The sequence below is a fragment of the Bombus pyrosoma genome, linkage group LG4, assembly GCF_014825855.1.
Source record: "Bombus pyrosoma isolate SC7728 linkage group LG4, ASM1482585v1, whole genome shotgun sequence".
In the NCBI taxonomy this organism is placed as follows: Eukaryota; Metazoa; Arthropoda; class Insecta; order Hymenoptera; family Apidae; genus Bombus; species Bombus pyrosoma.
Genome location: NC_057773.1, coordinates 11,457,881 through 11,484,934, shown reverse-complemented (window position 1 = coordinate 11,484,934; position 27,054 = coordinate 11,457,881). Strand labels below are relative to the sequence as shown.

Genomic DNA, 27,054 nt, shown 5'->3' with positions numbered 1-27,054 from the left:
AGATACGTGCGAACGTTATATTTTTTTTTATAGCGGCAACGAACGTTATAAAACGGCTCGTAGCTTTTTATCGACGTTAATTCCGCGGAGGTACGTCGTAGTAGGTAGTTTTACGACGAGCTTCGCGATTCACGCGTCGAATTCCAGATTTCTGGTTGACCTCGTAAAAACATCGAGAACGCTGTTTATCCGATTTCACGGCGATCGAAAGCAGCGCGACGCTCGTTAACTCCCGATTAAGTCTAGCAGATGTTATTCGCGAGTCGCCTCCGACCGAGTCGCTTCGGAATATATCGGAATAAATATTCACCAGGACTTTAAAGCCGAGGATCCGAGTCCAGACAGAAGTCGAGACGCAAGCTCTGTGTTCGACGTTGCAATCGATAACGTAAATGTAGCCGAGCGAAGCAGCGTCATCGCTATGGGCTAGGAAGGATGGTCGTTAACGCCGTCGAACATAATTATTTATAATTTATTTAATATCCATGTTTTAACGATGTTAATTACACGGCAAGGGGCGCTGAGCGTCGCCGCTCCGACGTAATCACCCCTCGGGACGTTGGCGCTCCAATCTCTCGCTACCTTCAAAACACCTGTACTACTCCTTCCGCGTGTCTTTGATAATGACTTCGTTCGCTCCACTTCCACGTGGTAACAATTGTTACCTCGACACGAGTTCCTTGTTCCTTGCCGCGATACCGTAGGAGATGCTTCTTTTTCTTCGTTTCTCTCTCTCCCTATTTCGTCGTCGCGATCATTACGTACTTGTATATCCGGAGAAGAGGCATACGGACGCGCGCAATTTGGGAAACGTCGACGAAACGTTTGTCACGCACGCGAGCCATCGTTTTCGATCGCCGGGGCTCACTAAAATCGAGTGTTTATTTCAACGAGGTTGCGGTAACGAGGTTGTGAAATTCAGCCTTCGATGAGAACGGTTTGTGCGCCATTGGTGCACGTCGCCCGTCTTAGTTACCTATAATGACGGTAAATTACCATCCCTATCTGCCACGTTCCCGTGACTGCGGTGAGGAACGACGAAAAATCGGGACGCGTGGGTGGCTGAGGTAACCGTGGGTCCTCGGTGCCGGAGTGTCGAGCGTATTCCATCGCTGACGAACAAACCGTGGAACACGAATCACGTACAGAGACACAGGGATACGCGTGTTGAGTAAATCGACGAGTTAACCGCGTGCTGGTGCAACGATCCCCTATGAATAATCGACACTGTGTTCACCCGCGTTTGCTTAACTCGGTGGGTGTACAGGTGGGTGGCAGACGTGGATCATAGGATTATCCTGTTCATGGTGGACGTCGTTGGACCCGAGGACCATCCGTTATTGTTTCGACCGTGGGACTCGAGGACCGTCCGCGGGAAAAAACGTTGGGTTTAGCGTTGCGTGTAAATTAGAAAACCGATTTGTTTTTCCCTGTTTGCTGTCGACTCGGCTCTTTGTTGGACGCGTTGCGACCGTTGTAGCGGATTTGCATCGGCGTTCGATGGCAAACGATAAGACGTAGGTGTGATCATTGGTGCAACGGTGTGTCCGGCCGCCGACACGCGTAGCAACACGAAGCATATTGTAAAATTCCATGATTTATTCGTCGAGCGTCGACTTTCCCGATCGAAATAAATTCCACGAGCGGACGGGATTCGTTACGCCGCCGTATCGACAAGATCGGCAGAAATATTCGCTGGATCGGCTTTCGCCGTATTTATTGCCTCCTTCTCGTTTTGTTCTTCTCTTCTGGTAGCGTGCGAGCGTGAAAACTGGATCAACGACACGGGGGATAACCCGGTATCCTAACGAGCGGCGCGCAGTTGCGTTGTAGCAACAAATAGCCCAACGCACCCGGCTTATCCGCTTCCATTCGTTTCGATCCGAGAGTGTCTGGTTCATTATCGGTCGCAACGCTCGGTTACATCTTTTAACGAACGTGTAACGAATGTCCCGGACGATAGGTCGACAGATAACGGAGCAAATGAAATTGTCAGGGACGACGAGGCGGATCGAGTTAACGATAGGTGCTCGACTCCTCCGAGATTCTCTCGTGCGTGCTTCTGGAACATAGAGTCGTTTTCTTTCCTTTGGCTAGATAATAAATACGATATAGTTTTACGAAGCAAATTGAGAGTTACGCAAATTTACTTCGTATTTCCACGCCGTTATCCGCATTTCATAGCTCACTCTGTGGCATAAATCGCGAACGTTTTCGTATTTAAGCAACATCGTGGAACTGGTATACTGCCGATTGGATTCTGGGCCGCGATAACGTATCGATCTGCAAGGTACAGTCCGATGTTTAGCTAGATAATCTCGGCCAGATACACAATAGCCATATTTTCACGATATTGTCTTTAACCGTTTCCGCGTAGCGAGAAATAATCGCGCGCACGTGAGAGGCATACTGTCCGTTGCGTATAGTTTACACGAGAAGATAATGCTCGCTCTTTTAAGCATTCTCCTCGGTAAATTATGCTTATCTCGGCTCGCTGGTCCAGGTATCGCCAGGCGGATACCTGTCGCCGCGATGACAAACGCGCGTTTGTTCATTATTTTATCGGCGTCAAACGCGCCGTTTCGAAATGTCTTCGAATCGCCCCTTACATTGTTAACCGTTGGTTCTTTTCTCAACCGCGCTCGACCTTCCATGCGACCATGTGGGAACGAACGATCGGTGTCCCTCGATCGACCACAATAAAAATGCGACACTCGCGATCCCTCGCCGGATATTTATCGCCGGTGAGATTACAGTCGAGTAAATAAACAGTAAATTATCGTAAAGGCGGTGCATGGCGCAAGCGACGCGCGAATACCGTCGATCCGTAGAACCGATTCGTAATTTACGTTTCTCGTTGCCCGCAACGCGACATGGACCGGGCCGATAAAGAGTTGCTTCGATCCGATCGAGTTGTTCGATCGTCGCTGAGTTCGGCTGAAATTCGCAGCCACGAAAGGCAACTTAGGCGAGAAAATGCTCGACGAGGGGCAGACGAAAGGGGATAAAAGGACGAGGGAAGAACGAGAGAAGCGGGGAATGTAGCAGGCGCGTGCATTGTGTCAGTTCAGCGAGGTATCGTGTACGACGCACAAGCTTCGTGGAACGAGGATCTCGTGCTTCGTGGCGTGTCCTCATCCACGTACTTGGCGTATATCGCGTAACAGAGGTCTGGGACGAGCGGCAGAGATAGAGGAGCGCAGCACGAAGCGAGTTCCCTTCCGCACGAACGATCGGACGAGAGTGTCGTGCACAAACAACCGGACGCGTTAATTTTTCCCCCGACATACTTTTCCTCGTCTATGCACCGCATTTCTCCGAGAGGCGAGTCTGCCGAATGTGAGTATACGATGGTCGATGATACCGTTGTTTCGTATAGACGAAAGCCCCGACGATTTGTCTTACTTGAAAGACGTAGCTCGCTCGCCGAGGTTAATCCCGGTGTATCTCGAAGAAGGACGACAGGAAGTGGGAACCGTAATCGCGACGAGTCCTCATTCGAGAAATGAAAAAAATGCTGATAGAAAAATCCATCGGGTTGTCAGAGGCCTGTTTACGATCAAACTCGGGTCGTAAATCTTGCTCGATACTCGCGATCGTCACTTATGGCAGAGATTTGATCGGATGTGGCGAGGTTTCAGAAGATGTCCGGCTTCGTCGGTTCGTTCCGATACATCCAAGCGTAACGCTCGTACAAATCGATTCACGCGGGATGTCTGGTCCCGAGCTTTCGACCGATGTTGATGGATAAACGGCTCGTGACCGGTTGATGTCCGATTTGTCATCGTACAATGGATGTATAAGCCGCTGCGAGAAATAACGCTCGTTTTTAGATCCACATCGCTGGGCGCCATTTACGACAGGGGAGGTGTCGCGCGGCCACATTCCGCGGCATTGTCCTGGAAGCGGTATCCCGCGGAGCAGCGGTATAGAATCGCGGGAATCCTACACGCTCGGTTCAATTTCGATTTGTCCGCTCGCGATATTCGATAATCGACGTTCGTTATACGTCCTTCACGCCTGGATACTTCTTTTATGGACGTTCCAAGTGTCTTGCCCGCTGCAGGGTGTTTCGTCGTAAGCCATTCGCGAACGCGCTTCCATATGCACGTTTCTTGCACGATTTGAGGTCTGCAGTTTGGAATCTCCGGGAAAGTCGCGCCGTTTTCCTTGTCCTTCCGCGGCCGTGTAACGATCGCGCGTAAAGCCATTGGCGCGCGTCGGCCGGCCGAAATCCGACGCCCGAGTGAAATATCCTAAAATTATGCGGTAATATCTGGCAGCGACATACGCGGGCTCCCGAGGGTGCGGTGGTGGCTGCGTCACCTGCGAGAAAGGAACAGCGGAGGATACGACAACGGCCGCCCTCGGGGTCCCAGTGCCGGTGCTTTTGCCTCTGGTTTCCTCGCCTCCTGCGGTGAACATTTTCATAAACTCCCTCATAAAGCATATTCCCATTCTTGCGCCCATATTCTCGCCGGGAGGCTCGGCCTGGTATTAATTATACCCGAAGAAACGCGTAATCCGATTGTTTGAATGGACGCTTGTAGCGCGTGGCATGTGCGCGATCGTTGTGTTCAATCAGCGTCGGTTTGTTTAGGTGCATGTATGTTCAGTGTCTTAAGAATTATTTTTCGAGGAACGAAAGATGGCCGCGATTGGTCTGAGGGACGGTCGTTCGAAGTTAACGTAAGCAGCTATCTTTGGTAGCGTGTCACGGAATTAATTTGTTCGTGACAGATGACGAGAAGAACGTCCCTTTGTATCCTTTCGTGGGCGATTGCATTTTGTAAGCGGTCGATGAATACGAATGAACGCCAGCTTTGTCCTATGTTCCGTGATTCGCGCGATCACGATCTCCGGATCTACGGTGCTCGTTGTTTCGCCGCCATTGTGTCACATTACTCGGTGGGATTTATTCGTCGCCACGTTTTAAAAACGGCTGTCAGACGATTCCTAAGTGGTATCTTTGCTTTTTATTTCGTCGTTTGTAATATACCTCGTATGGATCGTAACGAGGAACTCTGTTCGCGATGTACTAAACGTTTCATCGTCGAATGCGTCCCACTCGGTTGCATAAAAGTTTCCAGGGACTTGTTACGATCGTCATCCGGCTTTATGGACGCTAGTAGTTCCGGCTAAGAGGGTGAATTCGTCCGAACGACGTAATGAAATGTTGCGCCTAAGACGCTATTGCACGACAAGACAACGCACTTATGGGATCCTCGGAGTATGAGAGGGCAAAATGTGCGTATACTCGCGCGTATACCCGTTTAGGGCGGTTGCTAAACATTCGTACACAACCGTTTCTCTATTACACGTACGTTTATCGCTACTTTGCGCGCCTGCTTTTATTCATCTCGCAACTATATTACCATTTCAACGAAAGCATCCTTGAACTTGCCATTTTTGGGGGAGACGAACGGCGTATCTTTATCTCTTAAAATATCCATGTTTTTATCAACTCGATGATACGCTGAAAACTCGAGGCAAATAAGAGGGAAGTAATACCAAAAGATCCGTCTTGGGATCGTTTCGAACCTCTATCGAAATCCTTTTTCCTTTCGAGCACGGAACTGCAGGCCCGCGAACGAGAATCCTGGGTAACGGGCAGGAAAACGATGAGAAAAGTAGTTGTCGGCGAGCGTTAACGTCTTCCCGGTCAGTGGCTCGACCGCCCCCTTAAGAGGAAACCATTTTCCAGCAGCGAGATTCTCTGATCCAGACGGACAAAGGGTCAGAACCCGATATCTTCCGAAACATTCCACGCGAAGAAGAACAGAATCATATCGTTCCTTCTTGCTGCTTATGAAGCGTTACGTAAGCACAAAAAAGGAATCTTTTCGAAGTGATAGACGAAGAATCTATCTCTTTTAAGATCGTCCGAAGATTATTTAACAGTTTACCCTTTTAAAAACAGGGAAAGGGATAGCTGCTATAAAAAATTGGAGAAGGAGGAGCGGGAGTATAATAAACAAGGAGAAACGAAAGTGAATAGATCGGTAGAAGAGAGGAGGATAAAAGGAGCGAGCGAGGAGAGTAAGGGAGAGAAAAAGGTTCTTTAGGGAGAAGGGTGATGGAATAAGAGACTACGTTGAAACGTAGAATTTATCGTGACCGTGTTGTTAAGGTGAATCGTTATCGCGTGGCTTTATAAGGGCTTGGATTATTAGAATATCGACTGCATGATACGTCAGAAGTCTCGTCACGCGTCGAAGTTTGTCTGGAATGGAAGGAGGATCGAAGGCTCGTTAACTCCGTATTATCCCCTGACTTATTTCAACGACCCTGTAAGAATATTTGGAAATACAGTTTGGAAACCGTAATTCCACGGCTTTCCACGAAACTTTTGCTCCGTGATCTAACTCGCAGATCTTTCTGGATTCCTTTCAACTCGCTGCGGAACGGCGTTAGAAGAAAACGGTGTCCTTAAAGTGGATCGCGACGAATCAAAATTGCCGACGAATTGATCGACGAACGCCTTAACTGAAACGACGGAATTTAACGTCTCGCGCGCGGCTACGATCTGTCGCGCTGTCTCCCTTTGTCTAGCTTTTAACCACTGTTACTCAGGCATTTGCCGTCAATTTCGATCCATCGTTCCATCATCTCGAGGCTAAAGTGTCGATCGAATTACATTATGGCTCGTAGGCCGCGTTCGTTGCCCTCGCCTTCCGCGCTCCTCCTAAGAAAAGCCTATTGCATATGAATATAAGTATATTATCATAATATGACGCCTAGGGTGGCGCCTCTTCTGGTTCGCTGCTAGGGGCTCGAAATCCCGCGCTCCGGGCTTAGGCGAAAGGGAAGCCACTTTTACAAGATGCGTATGGATGGAAATCCTGATAGGTATCTTCTGGAATGTACGGCACGCTGTCTCGAGGAGATTGAGCAAAATAAGCGTCGATGTATATATATTGTCTGAGCACATACTTAACGTAAAGTATGCCCGGGTTCGTAAGAAGAGATGCATGCCTCCGTGCCGCTATGCTGCGCGTGTACACGTTGAATATACGGAATGGAAACGGGCGTGGGAGAGAGACGCGCGGCAGGAGACGTATGCGAGAGACGTATAAAGTGGCTCGAGCCATGATAAATGAATCAAAGGATAATCTAATAATTTAGATGGAGAGATTACACGGCAGCAAAAGTTGCATTCAACGTTACACGTATCACGGTGCTATTACTTGCTCTTTTACGGAGATCGTTCCGTCCTCGGTTTCACAGGAAGAAGAGTGAAGGAGAAAGGTTGGATTGGCTGGATCGCGATACAGGTCAGCGGCGCGCCAAGGATTAATTTAATTTTCACGTCGATAGGATGGCAGGTACAACGCGAGCTGGCGCAATAGCCATGGGGATTGATTATCTTTCTCCACGGTTAGCGGTTGTTCGACAGCCGACAAGTCGTCGAACAATGCGATCCGCGTCTCGATCGAATGTCTATATTTAACCCGATGGCTCCCGACTGGATTTGTCCGTCAATTAACGGCCGCGCCTTAATTAACGCCAGCTCCACGAACCCTTCTTCCTCTCCCTCAGCTTGTTCAGATAAAATGTCAAAGGATGCTATCCGAGGACCCAGGTTGGACACTCCGGGGAAAGAGAGAGCTCTTGGACTCTCTTTACGCCGAACAACGCAGAGTAGATTTCACGTAGATTTCAGAGTAATCTACCTGCCAGCAGAAGAAAAGAGTTATCTTGCTAGAACGATCTAACGTTTCAACAAACATGTCGCGGCAATTGTAAAGGGCAAGTAGAGCCCTAGACTCATGGACAATATGCAGATAAAAGAAAAAGGGATCGCTGCCCGGTGTCCTCCGCTAATGGAATAAATAATGCGGAACGGAGAACAGTTGCCTTAACTGCTCCATTGTGTTCACCCGACTTCGCAGGAATCGAGTTAATCGTTTTATTATGTCCTCTGCCGTCTTTAAGGCCGCTCCGAAAGAAGATAGAGAGACTGCCGGAGAAAAAAATCCTCCTGGCCAGAGATTCGAACCGAACGGACTTTAATTACAGTTAAAAGGACAATGGTAGTAGACGACGATGCTCGTCGGGACATCGGCTCGGAGAACATTTGTCGATAGCTCGACCGACTCGGCTCGATTCATCGGTAGCGCATTCCACCTGCTAAAACAACTTGTTCTTCAGCCTAAGCCAGCAGTGATTTAACAGCTGTTCGCAACAAACGGGAATAAAGCTTCACGGGGACACATTTTGCTAGCTCTCTAACAAGTACACCGGGATTGTCTTACGCGGTGTGGATGGAAAACGTGCTGGTAGCTGTAAAAACTGTTGCGGTCGGCTGCCTGGTGAACGCGTTCCGAAGCCGACAGCAGGTTAAATCAATGACCATTAGTTCGATAGCAGAGTTTTTACTAGAGTCCCTCGGTTGGCCCTCCCACGGGCCAGTCGTTGCTTCGGCTACCGGCTCGGGGGAGAACAATGGGCCACAAATCACCGCTGGAACCAGCTAAATCTCGTTTCGCGAACTCTCGGACGGCCACGTAAGTCCTAACGATACGCGGAATAAAAGAAACGGTTTCTTCGTCTCGTCTCCGTCCGGTCTCGCACCTTTTTTCTCCGCTCCTGTGGTCGAACCAGGAGGATCGATTCGAACGAATAAATTCAATGGTTCTTTTGTGCCCGCTCCGATCGATTCCTTTTTTCTCGCGCTCGGCCCGGTTCGAGCGCGGCGCACTGCGGATCGAAAGGAGGACACCGTGATAAAACGAAGCAGTTTCCGTTTTATTATCGCGCTATGGCGCGACCGAGCTTCTTGCATCCGGTTCCGAGTTCGCCCGCAGCGGACCGGCGGATCGCGTTTTCCAGCGCGTCTCGGTTTTCTCGCGCTGCTTGCTTCTCGACTTAACGGAGCACACGGTTCTCGGGGCAGAAGGTTCTCTTCGATCGGGGATAGACGTCGGACTCGTTGTAGAGTTTTACTGCCCGCGGCCGGTAAAATCCTTCGTACGAGATCATCCCTGTTCGGACAGAAAGATGGAGAGCAACGAGCTTGGAAGGGATGCAGGGAGAAGAGAGGGTGTTGTTGGAAACTGTTTACGGGAAAAATGTCGTGGCCGTTTGGTAAAAAAAAAATGTCAACGAAGCCAGTGATGAGACTGCAGGCGGAAGAGAAATATAACGCAGTAGGGAATGGCGGGACGAGATAAAAAGAGAATGGGGTATCCTGGACGATTATCGTTATCATCGATGGGCAACGGTGCTACCAACCACAGTGGCTCGAGTACCTACTTACAGGCGCGAGAGCACGATACTCGGATATTACAGATATTTCTCCGATACGGGGGTGCGCGACGTGTGGCAGACGGAGGAAAAACGAAGAGAAAGAAGAGAAGGGGAACGATAGAGCGAGCGAAGAATAAGGACGGAAGAGTGGAAAGGGCGGAGAAAGTCGGGTTAAGAAAGAGGAGACGTCGCTGCATAAGCCCGGGGGCTGCTGGCGTGCCGATACGATCTGATAGTCTATTTATCATTCGCCGCGCTTACCTTCCTCCACCCTTCGTTTAGTTTTCACGGAGTCTTTACCTGACGGTCTTTACCTTCTAGCTGCGTAACCACCGCGTACCTCTGGACGCGACGTGACGCGTGAAGAGAAAAGACCCAGGAAGAAGATGGCGTTTCCTTGATGCGAAATTATGCGAGTCGACGATGTATCGTGTACACGAGGGCAACAAATACCATAACACTGTTGCTGCGATATCAAGGATTGGATATTCCGTTGTTCATCGAACGACTGGATACCCTGGTCCCTCGTATACGCGAAATGTTAGCGTGTTCGACTTGGAGGGATATCAATGCCGAGTTATTTCTATCGTGACTTACGTCGGTTCTTACTGGTTCGTGCGATGAATACGCCACTGATACGAGACAGAAGGACGGGGAGGCAGAGAGAAGGATATATGTTTGACGACTGGACCCGATTGTATCGTATAGGCGAGCACGGTTAGTCCAATGGCAGATCGATATCGCGACTCTTAACGGATTTACGACCCGTCTTATCTCACAAAGGTACCGACGACCACGCACCGCGAGACCACTCGGATGCTATCGCTTAACGATTTTGTTCTGGACTTTACCTGGGTTCAATGCCAACGATTGTCCGACGGCTATGAGGAACCCGCGCACGACCAATCGCTCGAGACGATATCGTTTAGATATTCGATCGACAGCGTCTGGATCCGACCTCTTTTCTCCCTTCACGACTCGCAAAGGTAGCGTGATCGTGTCCGGACTCACGTTGCAAGTGTATAACAGCGCAGAGAATATCGATACTCCGTTATCCCGGAAGAATTAGAACGTACAGGGAACGTCGGTTCAATCAAATAGCTTGCGAATTGCTAGTTTTTCTAGGAAGCAGTATCGAAACCTTCGAGTTGGAATACCAACGAATTCAGCGGCGCGTCGCTCAACGAGATCCTTTTCGTAGAACTTGAGAAAACTCGACGCGTCGATTGAATTTCAATTGCTCAAACAGTCTATCAAGTAACGCTCGAGTTTCCGCGGCAAATTGAGTTTGTTACATGGATACACGGGATCGGAGAAATTTTTCGAAACTGCTGCGAGGAAGTAGGAACGGAGCGGTCGAGACGCTCCGCGGAAGTCGAACCTAACCCGATAGATGAAAGTCGTCTCGTTAGCCGGTAATAGCCGACATCGGGAACGTGCGAACGAGCTGCGAGGCGGAGTCGCGAGATCTCAAGGATCAGCCTCGCGTTCGTGCACGATATCGTTTGAACCGACTTCCGTGGCGCGCTCCACTCACGACCGTGAGGGTTCTTCGATGCGGATCTCGCGGCTCGAAACCGCGCATTACAAAGCATTACGCGGCGCGTACTAACGCGCGGTGCCTCGCGTAATCACCGGATCGTTTACGCGAATGCGCCGGCAGGCCCGATTAATACGCTCACCGCGAGCGAGCTGAAGCTAGCGAGAAGCTGGTTTCCCGATAGTCGAGGCTAGAAACGTTGTTGCGCCGAATGGGCCTCGTCGATTTACATATCGCACATGTCGGGTACTTGTCTCGAAGCATTTGCCTCCATGGGCTCGAATTATCACGAAAACCGGGGGTGCTTGGCTGCTAGTCGGCCGTGAAACGCATCGGCGGGGAGACGCCACGATAACACGCACGCACGCACGCACGCTGCCACGTTCATACACGCATGCCTATATCGAACGGTTATCGTGGAATTCGTTTTCTGTTCTCTGCCTTTTTGATTCCTCGTAAACGGAGAGCGAACTCTCTCGAGATTTTGCGGATACCTTCGACCAAGGCAAGAAGTTGCTAGGTAGAATTGGCGTTTCAATTGCAAACGTATTTTTTCTACGAGTTGCACGTCGTCTCTAAGTAACAACGTTCGATCGGACGCGACGATCGGCTGTATCGAGTTAGCGCACGTACAGATGGAACTTGGTAATGAAACGAATCGGTTCTAGTATAATTTCCTCGTAAAGAACACGCGATATCGGGTTCGGAATAGTAATGAAGCTTGCACGGTAGCCGCGCGTTAGCGTGACGCGGAGATTGCGCGTGGCTCGCGACTCGGCCGAAGGGAAATAGACTTTTCACCGTGAACGTTCGTCTACGGGGCCATTAGCAGGCGAGCCGATCGTACGTTATAAACGTAACTCTCGGCTGCGATGCTCGTCGCCTCCTTTGGAAACAACCGGTTAACTGCATACGTTTCTGAAGTCTGAAGGGAATTGGAGGATCGGAGAGCGGCCGATTTTATTCCCACTAAATACACGGATTTGCGTTTCGCACCAGGGCCGTTTTAATGACAGTCGGCGTTTTATCGGCCATGAAAATCGACTCGCTCCTTGCTAAGAAGATTATTTATGCCCCTCGATTTTCGATGTTCTTCGAGAAAAGTTCGAAAAACGTGCGTCGCGTTTTCATCGGTTGAGAATGTTTTTTGACACGATGCTTCACGCGGAGATCGTTAATCGATGGTGAAACGGCAAACGACTCTGACCAAAAAGCGGTTGTTTTACCGAAACACGGGATCGTTGTCCTTCGATCCTTTCCGAAACATCGATCAGCGTTTATTGATTCCTCGGATATCGAAATCGCCGTAAAGCCGTGCACGGCGCTGCACTCACCTGCTGTGTTAGTGGCTGCCTGTTGCCTTAACGACGTTACGCGGACAGGTAGTGAACGAGAGTACCCGTTAAACTATCGAGTTTATCGTGCAGAAGATCGTAAAATCTGGCAGGAGAATCCTCGCGGGCACCCGATTCTACTGCGCTCTCCGACAGGATGAATTATAGCCAAGGCCGAAATTTGCCGAGGCTCCCTTTTTATCATTATTCTTCCTGGCCGGAAATAAAACGATAGCCGGTGTGCTCGACTTTTATCGATGCTAGCTTTCGCCTGGTTTTCTCGGCTAGAAAGCCTCTTCCGCTCGATGATTTGTTATTTCGAGCGGGCGTCTCGAAAACGAGACGAAATTTTTCGTCCAGAAACGCGTGAATTTCCGTGAGAAAGTCCGCCGTCTGACACGTAGTAGGACACACCTGTGGTAACCGTGGACAACGAAAACGTACGATTGGTCGAGATTTACCGCTGGTCGTGGGTTTGTAAACCCTGCGAAGACCCGTGTAGCCCGAGAGATTATCCGAAAGAGTGGTGGTCCGTTGCACGATCTATTCTCGACCAGAGTTCGTTGTCACACAGTCGCGTACACCTTTCGCGGCCCTCTTTCTTCGCTCGCATATGGCTACTCTTTCTTGTCGTACTATTAACTCCCACACGGATCTCGGTTGAAAGGGTGAAACAGAGAAGAGCGAGCCCTTGTCGCGCTACGTCTCGAATAGGTAAAGTCAGTGACGCAGGAAGGAGCGTGCATTTACGGGAAGATAATTAGCACAAGTGCCATTGAGCACGAAAAGCAGAAGCTGGGGAACGACAAAGAATGAATTCGTGGGCTGTCGGAGAACGGCGTGTACAACCTGCTGAAACATCGCGATCAAAGCGCCACGGTGTTGTTGTTTGAGTTGCTGTCGCGAGAAGCGGGGTTTCGCGTGAATCGTCAGCCCCGTCGCCAGTTATTTATTTATCCGTTTCAAGGTTTCGTTAAAGGGTCCATCGGTCGGGGAATTCTCGCGGGCTTGAGGAGGGTCGAAGGCGCGAAACGTTTCTGATATCAGGAAACTGGCGTTTAACTCTCGTAGAATAGTCGACGATATGGTGGCTCGAAGACTGTTGGGCGTCGATCCGTGGAAGGGTCGATAATTTCGTCGGTTTCTAGGCATCTCGAGCGTAATTTAACGCAGGGCCTAGAGCGGCAGCTGTGCCCCGACGGTGGCGGACACGGGACCGCAGAGTCACGATAAACTCTCATAATTCACTTACGCGATATCCTGCCAGCGTATAAAGCCGTCGGTAAAGCGCGAGCACGCCGGGTAAATTCCGTATTGAATGCGAATACCCTTTTCGTAACATTCGTATACGCGTGTATACGATTATTCATACCTGACCATTGTACGTGCTCAACGCAGGATCTATCGTGCGTCGTAATATTCATCGGGACGGACAACAGATGGAAATTTTGATACACCGCGCGTAGCCAGCCGGCGGAGTAATGGGTTCCATGTGCGTGTAATTCCTTTCAGCGAAAGGAAAAAAACCGTGGAAAAAAGTCGTCAAGCTTGTAGCTTACTAATAGCGTATTAGGAGACGCGATGCTTGCTCTGTCTTGAAGAGGAGTTAACAAAATTCAATTTGTTTTTTTTTTTATCATGTTGGTTTATTTGTTGAAAACTCAAGTTTGTTTATTCGCGATATATATTCGCGGAAAATTCTTACTGCGTATAACTTATTACTTATTGCGTATAAAATCTTAGAGGATTAGAGGTAAGTGACACGGTCAATCGAGATTCCGGATGAAGCCAATCAAGGTATCGCGAACGATAACCATGCGGAACGTAATGATCTGGCGGTGGCACGATCCGTATTGTTGTCGGTCTCCTAATTGCGAACTGTTTCAGCGTGCAATAGGCGCGACGTGCAATCTGGCAGCGACGATGGTCGGTGACGGTGGTGATGGTGTGGCGGTCGCACAATAGATTCGGTTTGATGCATTGCCGGAGCGCAGGAGACCGTTAATTTCGTGCCCTCCTGGCCCACAAGCGCGGTATCGCGCGCCGATTGCTGTTCTCCGTCAAACGTCGTTCGCGTTAATAACTCATCGAAGTAAATAATAGTGTTTGCCAAGGTAGGCCAGAGAATCCCACTAACCCCTAGTTTGTCACCGCCGAGATTCCAAAGCATCGATCGGTTGTTCTCGTTAATACGCGTCCCGTTTACGTCGTTAATACGACCAATCGCGTCCATCTATTGTTACGTACTTGTAAACGGACCATCCATCGATCGCGTCCATGAATCACGGGCAATGATCGACGAGACCCGAATTACGCGCTAAGGCGTTTACGAAAAGAACGTAACGTCGATGAAATAGACAGCGTATATTTGAGATAGACTCGGCACCCCGGTGGTTTGTGGAAAACCGAATGCTCGTCTACGGAGTTGGTTAAACTCGCGACGACTCGAAGGAGAGACGAGCGTGACAAAGCAAGGGTTAGAATTGCATTTCGGAACGTGATTCCCAGCTCGGTGATGCGAAACTTGGATGACGCGGGACTGTACGGTGCCGTGAAATATTTGCTTTCGAGGAAAACGATCGTACCACGTAACAGAGGGTCTCTTTACACGGCCAAGACCGGTTTAATAATAGGTTTAATTACAAGCGTGATTCACGTGCCAGCTTGTCTAATATTTATGTTAATGTACTCCGTTGCTTCGCCGGTGGGTCCGTCTCGTCTGAGAAACGTTCCGATCGCTGTCATCGAGCGTAATCACGCCCACGGCCCGCTTATGCGGCCAACACGGTTCCCAGAAACGTTGGACGATGCTCATGTACGTTCTGTCGCGTTTGTTCCAGAAACAATGCCAACGTCGACGCCCCGGTTCCGGTGCCAGCTCAAAGGAAAGAGCCCCACGAAAACATCGCCCGGATAGCAAAGCGCTATCTCGACGATAACATGCAGCAGGCGTGGATCAATCCTCGTCTAATATCGATGGTGAGTGAATATAAATGCGATAATTATACGCCACGTTAGACGATGATACCGGTATCTAACGTTCTCACGTTCCTGTCCTAGTAAATCCATTATCCCTCGTAGACACGCGTTCAGCTGTAATTTCAACCGGACAACAAATTAGTTTGTCCACAGGAAACCTGAAACGTCGACAAGTTTTTGCGACGATTTTGCTACGCGGAAACTGCCGAACGAGTATAGTAATTAAACTGCGAAGCTCTAGCGGTATTCCCAAGGGAAACTCGATTTTTTTTTTCAAGTCCTGTCCTTCGTTATCGTCTTGCTCTTTTTTCCTTCTCCGTCTCTTTCGCAACTTTCACGAATTTCGTTGAAATTTCCTGGATCCAAGAGAGATCTCCTCTGTCGCGCATCCATACCGACGTTTCGTTTATTAATCCAGACAGTCGGCTCGCGCCGCAAATTCTCTATCTCTACAACGCAATTTACGTGCCTCAAAGCGTTTAAACGGTCGCACGGATAGGTAGTTAGAAATAACGAGTAGTAGGCGTTTGCAATATCGCGGGAATAAAACTTGTCCAGAGTCGGTAGAGTCGGTCGAGCGAGCAACGATGCTTCTCATTTAAAGTCCACCGACTAGTCCGGTCGACTCGGCATTCGAACTGGGCCCCAAGATTAAGATATACATACACTTGCTCAAGATTCGCTGTCAAATGGCGTATAATCGCGTGCACCTTGTAACGCGTTCTTCTTTCCACCATTTTCTACCCACGTTCTTTCGTATCCAGCAACTCGTTTCACGACTCGATCTCCGGGCAAGCATCGAAAGTGGAAAATTCGATAGAAAATTTACGTTTCGAGGCAACCGTCGGCCATTTACGGACGCGTTAGAATTTTCATCGGACCGGTTCGCAAACGGTTATTGAAATTCCGCTTCGCCCGTTCCACTTTGTACGCGATATATTCGGATGACGGGACGCGCTGCGTTGTAGAGTCGTGTTGCTATATCGGCGTTCACGGCAGATTGGCATTCGCGCGGTAGACTCGGCTGCAGACAAGTAGAACGAGTGGACGAGTCATTAAGCGAGCCAATAACAAACTCGTGATCCACATAACCCTTCGTTATGTCCGCGGCCGTTATTAGCCCATGCTAGCCAGCAATCATCGCTGTGCCAGGTACGACGAGTCGTTTCGTAACGCCGGGGTCCAGCGCGAAGTCGTAATTTTCTTTCCTTTCCTGCTCTTGCTCCGGACCTTCTTCCCCGCCCTTTTCTCTTGCTCTCCACCTTCTTTTCCTTGTTCGACCGTGGACTCCTCCTTGCCACGACCTTACGTAACATCTTCGACGTGTTTCCCCTGTGCTTGGTCGAGTCGATAATTCGACCTGCCAGCTCGCACACCTGCGTGTACCGTACCAGTGGCGTAATCAGTCGTATTCGTTTAGCCCGCTTCGTCTATTCTAGGATACTCTACTCGCGTTTGTAACTTCGTTCGAAGCTAGCCGGGTCTTAAATTCGTTTTGTTTCGTCTGTCGACGAACCCGGTAGCTGATAAAGCTCGCGAAACCTCTATGTAATTATTCGTCGATCTGTCTGTCGGTCCGTGTGCTTTTTCACGGCTGATGATACGATTAAAGAGACAGAAAAAAAATCGCACATAAATTCGACAACGAAATAGCCGTGCATAGCGGCTGTTTGCGAAGCCACATCTACCCCGGGTTACGAGCAAAGTTACGAGTCACGGGAAATGACATGTCTCAACGGACGACGTGCCAGGCGGTGATGAGCGGCGACAGGCGACGAGCCACGCACGAAATAATGTACATTACCGTTTGCCGTCGTATCTGATCGCCAGACGCGTATTTGTCAAATCGGTTAAAACGCAGCGATCCACGTACGCAGCAGAACGAGGCCGCCTCGCGGTTACGCTACTGTCGTCACACTTGTGTACGCGCGCGTGTTCACCAGTCCCGACAGGATTTACGATCGTTCCACGTTACTTATTGCTGCCAGCTTTATTAGCATAATCGGCCGCTCGGAGGATAGATTACCCCGTGAAACCGGATCATCGTTCGATCGGCAATTCGATCTTCCGCAGCAACGGCTGTAGCTTTCCGCGTTGCTCGACAGCACGAGTTTTGAAGCGTACATGCCGGTAGTCCACTTCCGTCAGCGTCCAACGACGCCATTTGTTCGGTAGCTTGCACGATGAAACCAGATCTTAAATTAAAGCTTCGACTGGCGGCACCGATTGATGGCGCATGACACGAGTGTACGCAGTACTTGGTTAGTATGCAGTTTATTAAGAAATATTCAAATCAAATGCAAAACTATCGTAGAACACCTGTCGACAACCAGGTGCCTGCAGGTTTAAACATCGATCACCGTGATCCATCGAGGAATGGATTTTTCAGGAAATAAAAACGCATTTTTCAGGAATAGTTTATTAATCTATATAGCACTTATGGCTTCGATTTTTATGAGCTTTCCAACTTAATTTGCTCCGTCCTGTAATCTGTTACTTGGTCAAGTGCTCGGTGCCAACTCAGCGTCTACTTCGTGGTCACCCGTAGTGGTCACCGGTGGTCACTTGCTCCAAAATTGTTCTTGTCAACTACGCTGCTACTTTACCGAGGACAGTGTCCAATCCGTGGTCGTCCAGTGATCGCCGGTGGACACTTTCTACAAGATCGCTCTTGGTGATTGCTTGATTACCGTGTGTTTCTGCTGGTTCCGGTTCCAAATAATTTTCGAGTGCAGCCTCTTTACTTATCGGTATGAAAATGTGACACGATACGTGCGAATTATACACGATAGATATCGTGTATATAATTTGCCACTTCGTGGCGAGATAGATAGCGTATATAATTTACCGCGTTGCAACCGGTTCTGAATTCCCGGTGACTTTCTTCTGTGATCGATAGGCATGGTTTCCGAAAAAACGTTGCTACAAGGAGACAAATTCGATTATACAGAGTTTACCCGATAGATTAATATTCATACAAGATCGCGTCTTTCAATTTGCGCCGCGATTAGAATTATTGCGCACGCGACGGCAGCGAGGGCGTTAACGTACAAATAAATCACAAATCATCCGTTGTCGTCGAGCGAAGCTTCAACGCGATATATTTCGGGCGATTGATAGCGCGGCGAGGAAAGTTAATTAAGGAACGGACGAAACAAGATTCATTCGTAGTCCCGTCAGCCATTTAATAATCTCGAAAATTCGCACGATTAGGAGAAGGCACGGGGAGCAAACGTTCACGTTGCTGCCTCCGTGTCTACGTTCGTCCACGTGTATCTATGAGGGCACACGTATACACAACGGAGCCGTCTATTCTGACGCGATTCCCCGAGTGCCCTGCACTCAGTTCCTCTAATAACAATAATAATAAGAAGGGATGGAGGCCCGTTTTAATCAGAGGGTCTGCCTGCCTGACGTGATTAACTCGAAGAGCTCTGGGAAGACGAGCAGAAACCGATGGAGAAGCGAAGAGGGATGAAAAAGGGGGAAAGATGCGGGGTGGCTGCTGTCATTTTCGGTGTTTATCATATCAGTGAGCCGAGAGGGGCTTGATTTCGTCGCCTTCGCGCAGGAAGATGGGGTTAAATCTTGGATTTCACGGCCGATTTGTACCCCCTTCCCAACATCGTCTTTCCTCCGTCTCTTTTTTTTCCTGGCATTGCCAGCGAGCGCTCACCACCGTCCGTGCCGATCTACCCTTCGCCATTACTCAACCGTTCGAGCGTAGAAAATGCTCGGAGTGCCCCTCTTTTATTTTCGCCGTGGCCGTTTTCCAGTCGACGGGAGATAGTACAGGTATTACGTAATGTTAATGTACAGCCGTTGACTTTATCGGGACGGTCATAAATCGAGTTCGTGCGACGACAACGAGTAATAAGAGAAAAAGCGGATAATTAAGTCTTGTCCGACCGGTGAATTATTTGCTCGGGAATCGAGCGGCGCGTCTACGCGTTCTACGCGAACCCTGATTTTCTCACGATATTTTTCGAAGACGATAGAAGACGGAGTTGCGACACGCGGTACCTACGTAAGATACACGCGAGGACGTTATAAGCCCAGTCGCGTTTATTGTTCGTGATTTTACCGTGGACGATTTAAAAACGAAGACCCACAGATGAATAATGCTATTATGTGTGCTATTGAAAACGAGCAGAGAGAGAACCTCTTGAACGCGGTAGAGGAGGACTTTACTTGGAAGACATCGCTCTTCTTCCCGGAATTAAAGTCATGTCTATGGGGTTCCGACATTGAGAACGTCTCCGCTATTTCTCTTCCCGGTCCCGTCGTTGCCTTACGTCTCGCGCTTTACTTTGGACGTCTAATTAACAAGGTTTTCCTGAGGGTTTTCAAGACGTCTTGCTACCGACAAGTAACCGACGAAGCAGTAAATACCGTTGCGTGGCAATCGATTTGCATCGCGGTATCTCCTTCTCGCTCTCACTTGTCTTTTATCGGGCATCCCTTTCAAGTCTCCCACTATGCTCGGTGAATTTTACGACAGAACACCTTTTCGATATTTCTCCGGGCGGTGATTCCATGCAGCCAGATCGGGGAGAACCCCGAGCTTCGATGGTGCGGAAGAAACTGGTTTCCACCGAGTCGAAAGAATCCGCCGAGTCACCCCGTGCAGAAATTACACCGGGGTGCGATGACTTCTTGAGTAGTATCGCGCCTCGGTGTTCTCGCTATTTTCGTAGGAGGTCGCTCCGTAACATTCGAGGTCGATGAATATTTCTCGCATTTCTTTCTTCCAAGTTTCGTAGCTTCCTTGTATCTTTGCCAGCCTCGATGACACATTCTCTTTACAAAGTTGTTTTGCTTCGTTAAGAAACCCGTTTTCACCAAGCTGTAACGTCCTTAGAAAAACGGTTACGAAGGGATTAAGGTACGTTGGCGTAGAAAATGGTACTCGGAAGTGGCGCGTATCGATCCTCGCAGCGCAAAGTTGAAGATTACGAACGCAAAGCGTCGTAGACTCGTTGGGGACAGATAAGGGAAGAAGGATAGGAGGCTGGTTTAATATTCTGCTTTGTTCGCTTCATTAGCGCGGCACAAAAGTGGCTTAAAATAATTGAGTCTACGCCGAGTATAATAGCCATTCTGATATCCCATTGTCGGTTAGCTCGGACTCTTGATTCGTGGCGTTATCAATGCCTGCTTATTTCCTTCATTGTAATTGCGCGCACCCTTTGTTTTTGTTTAATTTTTCAACCCCTCCGATATCTTCCGACCACCTCGACGTTCCTCGTATACGTTCTCCACGCTCGTCCGTATCGTCTCCCGCTATTCACTCGCATTCCACTCCATTCGACACCCCTCTGCCCGACCAAAAATTCTCATTTATTATCAAGCGGTTGCATGTTTGTACCGGGCGCGGCCGCCTCTACGCTTTTTCTCGCCAGCGTTTCTGCCAAGGATCGCTTGGCGACGGATCGGTCATTCGTCATGGAAAATTCCTTAATCGTTCGACTCGTTACACGCGACAGCCCCGTCAGCATTAAGAAAACTCCTTCGAATAGAGAAAAGAGAAAACAGCGAAACTTTCAACTTTCGTCGTAATCGTTAACGACACGATGCAGGAGCTAAAGTCTGGAAAGGCCGATGGAGGGTGTTGCTGGATTCTTTGGACGAGGTATCAAAAAATTATCGATACGAAGGACGAAAAGAAAATAAGGAAGTTCGGCAGAACGAAAGAATTCCTTTTAATTAACTAATCCTAGACATTAGCTACAAATTAGTTAGAAATACGCGACCGGTTACCGACGATACCTCGCCGCGACGTTGCATGTTCCTCAATGAAAAACCGTGGCTGGCCGGAAAAACGCGGAGTTCGAATCCTAAATTAAATAAAGCATTCATAAATTCTCGACAAGGGGCAGCTGGCCTGCAGGCAGCGACGGCGTATGCAGGTTTTACGTTTTTCTTGCCCGAGAAGAAAGTACACCCGGCTGCGTTTTAATTCCGTTGTTCAATCCCCTCGTCCCTTCTTCTGTTTTCCCTGGCCCCTCTTCTTCACCCGCCGAACGCGATCCCTTCTTTCTTCCGATATTTCTTTTTTTTCTTCTGCGCCTAATATTCTTATCCAGTAGCGCTCTCGGTACCGCGGTTCGCATTTCTCGCGCTCCTTCCGGTAATATCCGGCTACTTTCCCTCCATAAACCTCTAAGTTTATGGTAAATTGGCCGGGGGATTCTCATACCTTTTTCCAGCGATGTTTCTCTTTTTTTCTTTTCCCCCTTTCCACGGTGTCTTCGTTCTTCGATGCCGTGTTCCCTGTTCCTCAGCGTGCATTGTTTCTCAGCCGCGTTTTCCGTGCGATATCCGCGGCCAAAGACGTGGAGCACACCGTCCTGCTTCTTTTCCCCCGGCGTTTCCAAGCGCCCCTTTCAAACGACGGTGACAATGCCTCGCTTTGACGACGACACGCCAGCCTGCTGTATCGTCGCGTGTCTCGTTAGACATTCTCGCTGAAAAACTCGCCGGATGGCTGGAATTCTCTCGGTTTTCATCAGGCTGTCAGAGAAAATTCAAGACGCTCGAGTGAAAAATTATCTTGGCCCGTCTGAAAAATGATTGACCGGTCTCCGGATCCATTTAGTCGGATCGCCGCCCCGTAAATCCGTGCTCGAGCGTTCGAGACCCATGTCGGCGCGTTGTTTTGATGGGTGTACGGCTGGAGCAGCGAGTTTTCGAGTAATTAATAACGGGAAGTCGTGTACACGGTTTTCGGGTAGCAACTTAAGCCCCAGCGTGTTTCACGACGTCGAAGAACGCGAGGGTGCAAATGAAACTTCCGAAGTCTCGTCGAGTGTCTCGAATGCCGCGCGGATTCTCCTTAATATACAAGCATCGTTTCGCGCAGCTCGCTTCATCGCGATGAATCCGACCTTTCTACTCTATTTCAGCGAAAGAATTTCCTCGTTGTTTGCCAAGAATATGACGATGCAACCGGGCAAATGAACAGCGAAGGGATTCCTTTCGATTTTCCGATCGTGAAACAAATTGTATCCTAACGCTATCGTTTATCTATGTGAAACGTCTTCCAGAGACATAAATCGTTTCCAAATGGTATTAGACGACTTTAAACGCCCTCGCGAGCCTCGTACTTGCGCGACGATTCTCTGAAGATCGTGTCGGAGAAAAGGCTATTCACGATAAGTCGGTTCCAAGAATCAATCGAGGCAGGAATAGGCTGCCTGGCAGAAGTCATAAATGCAGTGGCGTCATAATTTTATGGATAGCGCTTGGCTTGTACGTTAGATCGTCGCGGTGTATATGTTCTGGTGAGTGTAAGTCGGCAAGTATAAGGGGTAATATCGTGGAACGAGGGATACCTTCCGCAAATCCTTCTGATCCCCCTTCAATGCACGGTCTGACGTCTTAAGGTTATGATACCTTCTCGGGGACCGGGACGATACTACCCCCGGTTTAATATTTATAAACCAGATATATGGTCGCGTACCTGCTCGCTTCTCGCGCGGCAAACGTTCTATTCCCGGTTAAAATGACGGAAATCGGCTACGGACGAAAATCAGGACGTTTCCCGGGCAGTCTGCAATTTTACGCGATTGTCTCCAACTTTATTCCTAATTATCGAAACGGCTTTGTTCGATCGTCGAATCAATCGATTTTTCTCCAGTCTCTGGAATTAGGGACGCCTATTCTTTGCGACACGGACGCGTGCAGACGTACGGAACCGTTGGACGGGGTTGCTGCGATCTCGAGCGAACCAACTTCCGCTCGTGCCGTGGCGTGATTCCCGCGATGTGGATGTCGAAGGTGGCGGCGCCGGTAACGCCCTAAAAAGACTCGGGTCATTTGGCAAAGTGCTACTTTGTGTCACATAAAAAAAGCGACGTCGTCCCTCAACAACGCCGGTTATTTCGTAGTCAGCGTTTTCCGTCGTTCGAATTTTTCTGGCCCCTTTTCGCAGCCACCCCTCTGCGAAAAGCGAACCATCGAACCGCGTCGTTTCGTTTCGTCGCCACGCGTAGCGAGGGCGCGGTCTTTCCACGCGGTTCTCCGATTGAATAGACGGGACCGGGATGAAAATGGTGCAAATTTGGGGCGTACCATTCGCGCACTTAGTTTCGAAGGGACAAGGTACGGTTCGAAAGGTGCGGATAGCTCGATCGACGTAAACAATCTGATCGAGGGCAACGGAAAACTGGGATTTCGCGGCCTCGGTGTACCGAACCGTGCACGAACGATCTCCTTTTCTTCGTGGAAATTGTTGTTGGAAAACGATAGCCAAGAGAAAGAAGGAGGACGTTGGCCGTTCGTACACGCTCGAAATATCCTCGGCATCGTTCGTTCGCGCCCTGGTAACGTTGGAAATGGCAATAAAAGATAAGAAGACGGTTACCGTCGAACGAACGTTGCAATGGATCGCGAAAGATTAACTTTCACGTCGGCGATTTGCATAGCGGATGCCTAGCACGCCGTAGATACGTATCTATTTTCCGAGCTATGCGTTCTACCTTACGTAAACGTAAACGGCGGCAACCGTGGTCAGGTGTGTACCGGTGAAATCGACGATAAAAACGTTCTACCATCTACCTACCTTCTATCGCCTTGTAGATACGAGCGGGGATAGGATCGGACGAGAAATAACTTTGGCGAAATTCTACAGGCAATTCGAACGTCATTATTGTTACCAGACTGTAATTACACGACAGAAGGGGATAAAGATGAATTTGTTATCTGCCCTTGATCCCTCTGCTCATTCGTTGATTCATCCTGTGTCCCCGAAACGCTGAAAACTACGGCGAAAGTTTTCACAAGTCTTTCGACGAGAATCTGCCAGTTGAAGGGAGCGAGGGAGTGGATAAAAAAAAATTGGGTAACAGCTTAATCGCTTCGGAAATGCATAGTGCGTAGTCCGGGCAATAAGTTATCCGTGGCAAGAGAAAAGATTGTCGGCGCTCGACGAAGGGATGGAAGCGAGGCGAGTATGTCGACGTGGTGAATCAGGGACAAGAGGTGGTGAGGGGTGGAGAGCGAGAGATAGGGAGATAGAGAGAGAGAGAGAGAGAGAGAGAGAGAGAGAGAGAGAGAGAGAGAGAGAGAGAAAGGGAGAGAAGGGGAGAGAGGGAACAGAGCAAGGAAGCAGAACGTCGAGCGTCGTTAATTTATGGACTTATTTTTCCCGGCGTGCGGTCGCAATTAATCCTGCGCTTTAATTGCTTCGTAACGCGCCCTATGAAAGAATCTTTCGATTTGATTAATCGGATTCGACGAATGTCGCCGCCCGGCCCCGACAAACGGCACGAATCATTATGTACCGGAAAGAAGGAAACCTTCTTTGGTTTTTGTATTCTTCGTACATTTGTCGCCACCAACCGTGATTTCGTTCGCGTTGTCTGCGGCCTCGAATCGGCGCCACGTTTCATAACGATTAAACGACGTCGTAAGAATTGGCGGAAAAATTAGAATGCCGTTGAGACGTTCACGTTCGCCATATTCGAGAAGAATATAGATATATATCGTAACGTCTACGTTCGATAAAAAGAAAAGTAGAAACGGTGAATCCGCTGATGTAGGGTGGACGGCGCGACCTTTTGGGAAAAAATAATCAAAATATTTAGAGGGACGATAGAGAGCAGCCTATAAAATTCCATCAAATTCCGGACCTCCACGAAAACCGAGTGTAAATTAATCCATGGACGTTTGGACGTCCGCAGGCATCCTGCTGGACGTATCGGACATTTAAATCGTTGAAATACCAAACCAGAGACAATGGACTCGGCTTTACGGCGCGCGTAGGAATACCTGGATAGTATAAAAAATTAAAGGCCGTTGGATTTTATAGTTTTATTGGCAAAATGCGTTCGGTGGATAGCGCGCGAGAACTTTTCTTTCTCCCGCCTCGGACCGAAAATAATTACTCTCTGTCCTATTCGTTTGGGAAACCGTGCACCCGCGCGAACTACCCCACTCGCCCCTCTTTCCACTCTTTTGTTTTTATTTCGGGGAAATTTGCAAAAATTCGCGAGATGCCGCGCGCGACCATGCGTCGAGTAAATCGACAGAGTTATATAGAGTCGCTGGTTTCACGCACCGATGAACAAATCAAATCGACGAGCGGCCTGCCATGAAACCGAAAAGTTACATCGTTTGTTTCTCGGTTTCCGATATATGGTTTTAATCTAAACCCGATCGAAAACGGAGAATTCGTCACGGTTCGCTGGCCGTCGACACGTTTTCCCAGGTGCATACGCGTTACGTGGCTTTTTCCATATATTGTCTCCTCTTCCGGCCTGGCTGAGCGTTTGACACCTGCTGCCATGAATTCTTATCCCCTGAAGCGTAAACGACGCGATGCGACGTGATTTAGTTTACGCGATGAAACTTTATCTGCTACATCGTTGAAATCCTATAGAGCAAGCGTCTCTTATTAATTAACTCGTGACAAAATTAGTGGCGCCTGGAATACCGACGGTCCACATCTCCTTCGGAAATGAGAAATTTGCTCGGAGGTTGTCCCTCTGACCTTTATCTGACTCGAGGCCGGTCGTTTCCACTGCAATGTAACATTCTCCCGCTAGAAATAACAACCTCCTGATGCACTTAACGATCTCTGCACGGTATCGTTCGCCGTTTCACGGTCATTTCTCTTCGACCCCGAAATTAGTGGGGTGGAAAGATACCCGATTCTCGGATATTCCTGGTAAGTAGTGGGCAATAGCCTAAATACCCGTACGCTTGTGAAACGAAAGTAACGCGAGATCCAACGGAGCCGAGGGAGAGAGACGGGATTTACGGCCACTTTATTTCTCGTCAGACGGTGGAAAAGAAAACACGGGGAAAGATAGGAAAAGTAGGAGGGAGAAGATCGCGCGGCGAATCGTCTGCGTTTTCGAAAAATTTATCATTTAATTTATTGGTCTCGCGGCTGTACAGTTTACTTTAGCCGTCTCGAGAGGGCAACGTGAGGAATATTTGATCGGCGAGAGAGTGCCCATGGGCGCCCGAAAGCCTGTCATTTCTGTTTCGTGCTGCTAGAACGAAAGAGAAAAACCGATACGCGAACACGCAGCCCCGATTCGATTGAATTTTCTGAACGATTTATTGCGTTGCCTGCCTGAAAACGTAGTTCGGATTAATCGAGACATCCGAAAACTTGGAAAAACGTGTTAACAGTACGATACCAACAGTCCGTAATATCTTTTCTACTCTTATTTAGTTAATATTACGCGTAAATAGAATTTATTAACAAATAAATTAAAAGTGAGCGAAGCGTAGATTTCGAACTCCGACTTTGACGTTTCGCCGGCCTGTTACAAGAACTTTCGTTTCTTCTCCTTCTTATAAATCATATTTCTATTCGGTTGGTTAACCCGGAGATCCCATAGCCACGCTGCAAACCACGCGGCTATGTTTTTATTGCCATTTGCCTGCAACGTGAAATAATCGTCGTCGCCGCTATGGTCATTGTCGTTATCGTCGATCAGCCGCAGAAATTTTCACGTTATTATTTTCGTACGAAACAAGGCGATATAATCGTAGCTGGTAATTCGCGGAAAATTCGATCGGCAGAATTTTCTCGGGTGCGAATGAAACACAGCGCGTGTACAGTTTCGTCCAGTTTGCTTTTATTAAGCCGGCCAGCTTGTTCGAAATTAAACGGTACGCATTAATAAGTAATTTAATGACGAACATGCGGCGCGTTAGTAATATTCCGAATGCCAGGATTAGCGTATCATATTGCGTATTCATCGTTGCAAGCACGTTCATTGATCGAGCCCGGATGACGAAATTTTTCTGGCCGCGCAACGAATCGTTGAACACCGCGCATTAATGAGCCCCGGCATGTTATATAATATAATGCGTTATTATAAAAGTGTTAATGGCCGTGGTGTGGCGGGATATTAAAGCCGGACCGGCGTATCGGAATTCGTTATAGGTTCGGGGAAACGCGCGCCGCTATCGACAAAACTTTCCCGTCACTCT

The 27,054-nt window shown here is 48.9% G+C and overlaps 1 protein-coding gene across 6 annotated transcripts in view; it reads left to right on the top strand.

Moving 5' to 3' along the window:
• Nucleotides 1-27,054, top strand: part of LOC122566552 — a 258,455-nt gene that overhangs the window by 49,653 nt on the left and 181,748 nt on the right. For 5 of the 6 annotated variants that reach the window (XR_006316550.1, XM_043723979.1, XM_043723981.1 and 2 more), the window contains exon 3: nucleotides 14,964-15,102. Coding sequence is in view for 5 of the 6 variants with exons in the window: in XM_043723979.1 (XP_043579914.1) it covers nucleotides 14,964-15,102 (139 nt within the window). In the remaining variant the exon portion in view is untranslated. Of the gene's footprint in view, nucleotides 1-13,919; nucleotides 14,238-14,963; nucleotides 15,103-27,054 lie in introns of those variants that run through there. The other variant, XM_043723980.1, reaches the window with a different exon arrangement.